Source organism: Sinocyclocheilus rhinocerous, unplaced genomic scaffold (genome assembly GCF_001515625.1).
Source record: "Sinocyclocheilus rhinocerous isolate Xijiao unplaced genomic scaffold, SAMN03320098_v1.1 scaffold1181, whole genome shotgun sequence".
Classification (NCBI taxonomy): Eukaryota; Metazoa; Chordata; class Actinopteri; order Cypriniformes; family Cyprinidae; genus Sinocyclocheilus; species Sinocyclocheilus rhinocerous.
The window spans coordinates 17,038-19,608 of NW_015666489.1; the positions used below are offsets into that span (position 1 = coordinate 17,038).

At 35.4% G+C, this 2,571-nt stretch overlaps 2 protein-coding genes across 2 annotated transcripts in view; both read left to right on the top strand.

Annotated features, from left to right (window-relative positions):
- LOC107732431 (beta-galactosidase-1-like protein 2) overlaps positions 1 to 583 on the top strand; it is a 4,599-nt gene extending 4,016 nt beyond the window's left edge. Inside the window, exon 5 of the mRNA XM_016543763.1 lies at positions 576 to 583. Coding sequence (XP_016399249.1) covers positions 576 to 583 — 8 coding nt within the window. The remainder of the gene's footprint in view (positions 1 to 575) is intronic.
- Positions 584 to 956: 373 nt separating this feature from the next.
- Positions 957 to 2,571, top strand: part of LOC107732432 (ectonucleoside triphosphate diphosphohydrolase 3-like) — a 15,652-nt gene continuing 14,037 nt past the window's right edge. The window contains exon 1 of the mRNA XM_016543764.1: positions 957 to 1,013. Coding sequence (XP_016399250.1) covers positions 957 to 1,013 — 57 coding nt within the window. The remainder of the gene's footprint in view (positions 1,014 to 2,571) is intronic.

Genomic DNA, 2,571 nt, shown 5'->3' on the forward strand with positions numbered 1-2,571 from the left:
TGCGGATCCATTTGCAAAGCTTTATTCTTAAACATGGTCAACACAGGCAAGGATCAGACAATGGCACACAGGTATATCGAGAGCAAGACAAGAGTAATCCAAAGCAGGCATGGTAGATCTGCGGCTAACAGTATCCAGAGGGCTTGACAAGAGGGGTAATCCGATAACATGAGCAATAGTCTAGGCAAGGTGCAAACACAGTCCGAACAGCAAGACAAAAGGGATAATCCAAGACAGGCTAATAATTCCAGGGCAGGCAGCTGACAGACAGGATGAGAAAAACAGACTGGAATCAAGACACCGGTATAACAAGACTAAACTAGGAGAGGAAACTGGCTCCGTAAAGTGCTACCACTTAGAGAGCGATAAACGCAAACAATACTCGGCGATCTGAACGAGAAAGTCCAGGGCTTATCAAGAGTGTCTAGTGCAATGGAGCATGGGAAATGTAGTCCAGGGTGATGTGTAACAGTCTGTGTGGTGTGAGAGTCAATATCATGGGAGGGCGACCTCTGGTGGCAAGTGGATGGAAGTTCATGGACCGGATTCGTGACAGTTGTTCTGTGTCTGCACAGCATCGTAAGAATTTTAAATGTATTTAAATATTTCCATAAAACAATTGATTATTTATTTTTAAAAACAGTAATTTAATGAATTGAAAAATGAATTGAAAAAAAATCATCCCCAGATAAATAGCTAAAAATTAGCTAGTAATATTATCTGATTATTTTCAGAAACGTTAACAAGGGCGTATGGTCTTTTCCTTATTAACATCCATCTGAATGGGTGGAGTTTCTAATGAACTTTAATAGTGAGGTCCTGCTTACTGGGATTGACAGCCAAACCCCTCCCATTCTGTCTCCTCAGCATGCTTTTTCACACACAAACATATGCACACACTCTCACACACACGTCCAAACACAGTTCACATTCACAGTCTTGCTCGTCTGGACAGAATGATCAATAAAGAGTCACAATCTTCAGACCACCTTACAACAGCCTCACGCAGAGGGGTAAGCAAATAAACCTTTTATCACTGCATTAATAATGGCATGATTGTTACAGAAATTTATGTATTTTGTATTTGATATTTGTTTTCTTATCAGATCATGTAGGATCAGATCATAGAACAAATGTTTGTTTAGATTAATGAAGAATTTCATTGATTTTGTTACACTATTTTATTGATTGGTATGATATCTCTGAAATCTGCCATATAATGTTATATCTCTACAAAAGAGCAATTTGTGGGCTTGCATCTCAAAATAAATATATGTGTATATAATATGTGACCCTGGACCACAAAACCAGTCTTAAGTCGCTGGGGTATATTTGTAGCAATAGCCAAAAATACATTGTATGGGTCAAAATTATAGATTTTTCTTTTATGCCAAAAATCATTAGGATATTAAGTAAAGATCATATTCCATGAAGATATTTTGTAAATTTCCTACCGTAAATGTATCAAAACTTAATTTTTGATTAGTAATATGCATTGCTAAGGACTTCATTTGGATGACTTTAAAGGTGATTTTGTCAATATTTAGATTTTTTTTGTACCCTCAGATCCCAGATTTTCAAATAGTTGTATATCGACCAAATATTGTCCTATCTTAACAGACCATACATCAATGGAAAGCTTATTTATTCAGCTTTCAGATTATGTATAAATCTCAATTTTGAATAATTGACACTTAAGACTGGTTTTGTGGTCCAGGGTCACATATATAATTTAAATAAGCAATTCCATGGTAGGATGTTTCGAATGACAGCACAGAAGCAGTATTAGAATGATGTTAATCCTGTATGTCTTTGAGTTCAAACCGCTAACCACTTTCTTTGATCAAATTAGAAACTGAAACCATAATATGGGTTAGGGTAAGAGGCTCCAGGATGATATGAGTACATACTTATATCTGGTTGAGTAGGGTACAAAACTGAGTGTGCTCCTGACCATCTTTACAGAAGATAACAAACCAATGATTGACAGAGTGCCTGTGGGCTTGACAGTGTGTGGAAGAGTTTCCCAAATCTCACAACATGGCACTTTTTTCCCCAAGCAAATGCTGAAAGTCATTAGTTAACATTAGGTAACATTTTTATTAACAGTTCCCAGGCTCAAAAAATAACCCTCTTCCTCAATTACTCACTGTAAAATGATTTTGTCAGTTAAAAAAAAAAAGCTTAATAAAGGCTTAATAATTATGTAATAACTTTAAATCTAAATTAAAGCATCGTGATTACAAGGTTACATTAAGTTACCTTAAAATTTAAAGTTCACCTCATAATTTCAAATGCACATTTTAACCTTTTATGCGCATGTTGGATAAATGATTGCTTGATGTCTAGATTCAAAGCATGACTACATGGTTTTCTAAAGTAATTGTGAATAAAAAGTTAAAGGGGTCATATGATGCTTTTTTAAAGATCATTATTTTGTGTATTTGGTGTAACAGAATATGTTGACATGCTTTAATGTTCAAAAAACACATTATTTTTCAAATACTGTACATTATTGTAGGTCCTATATGCCTCTCTCAAACGCTTCGTTTTCTACAAAGCCCCCTCCTT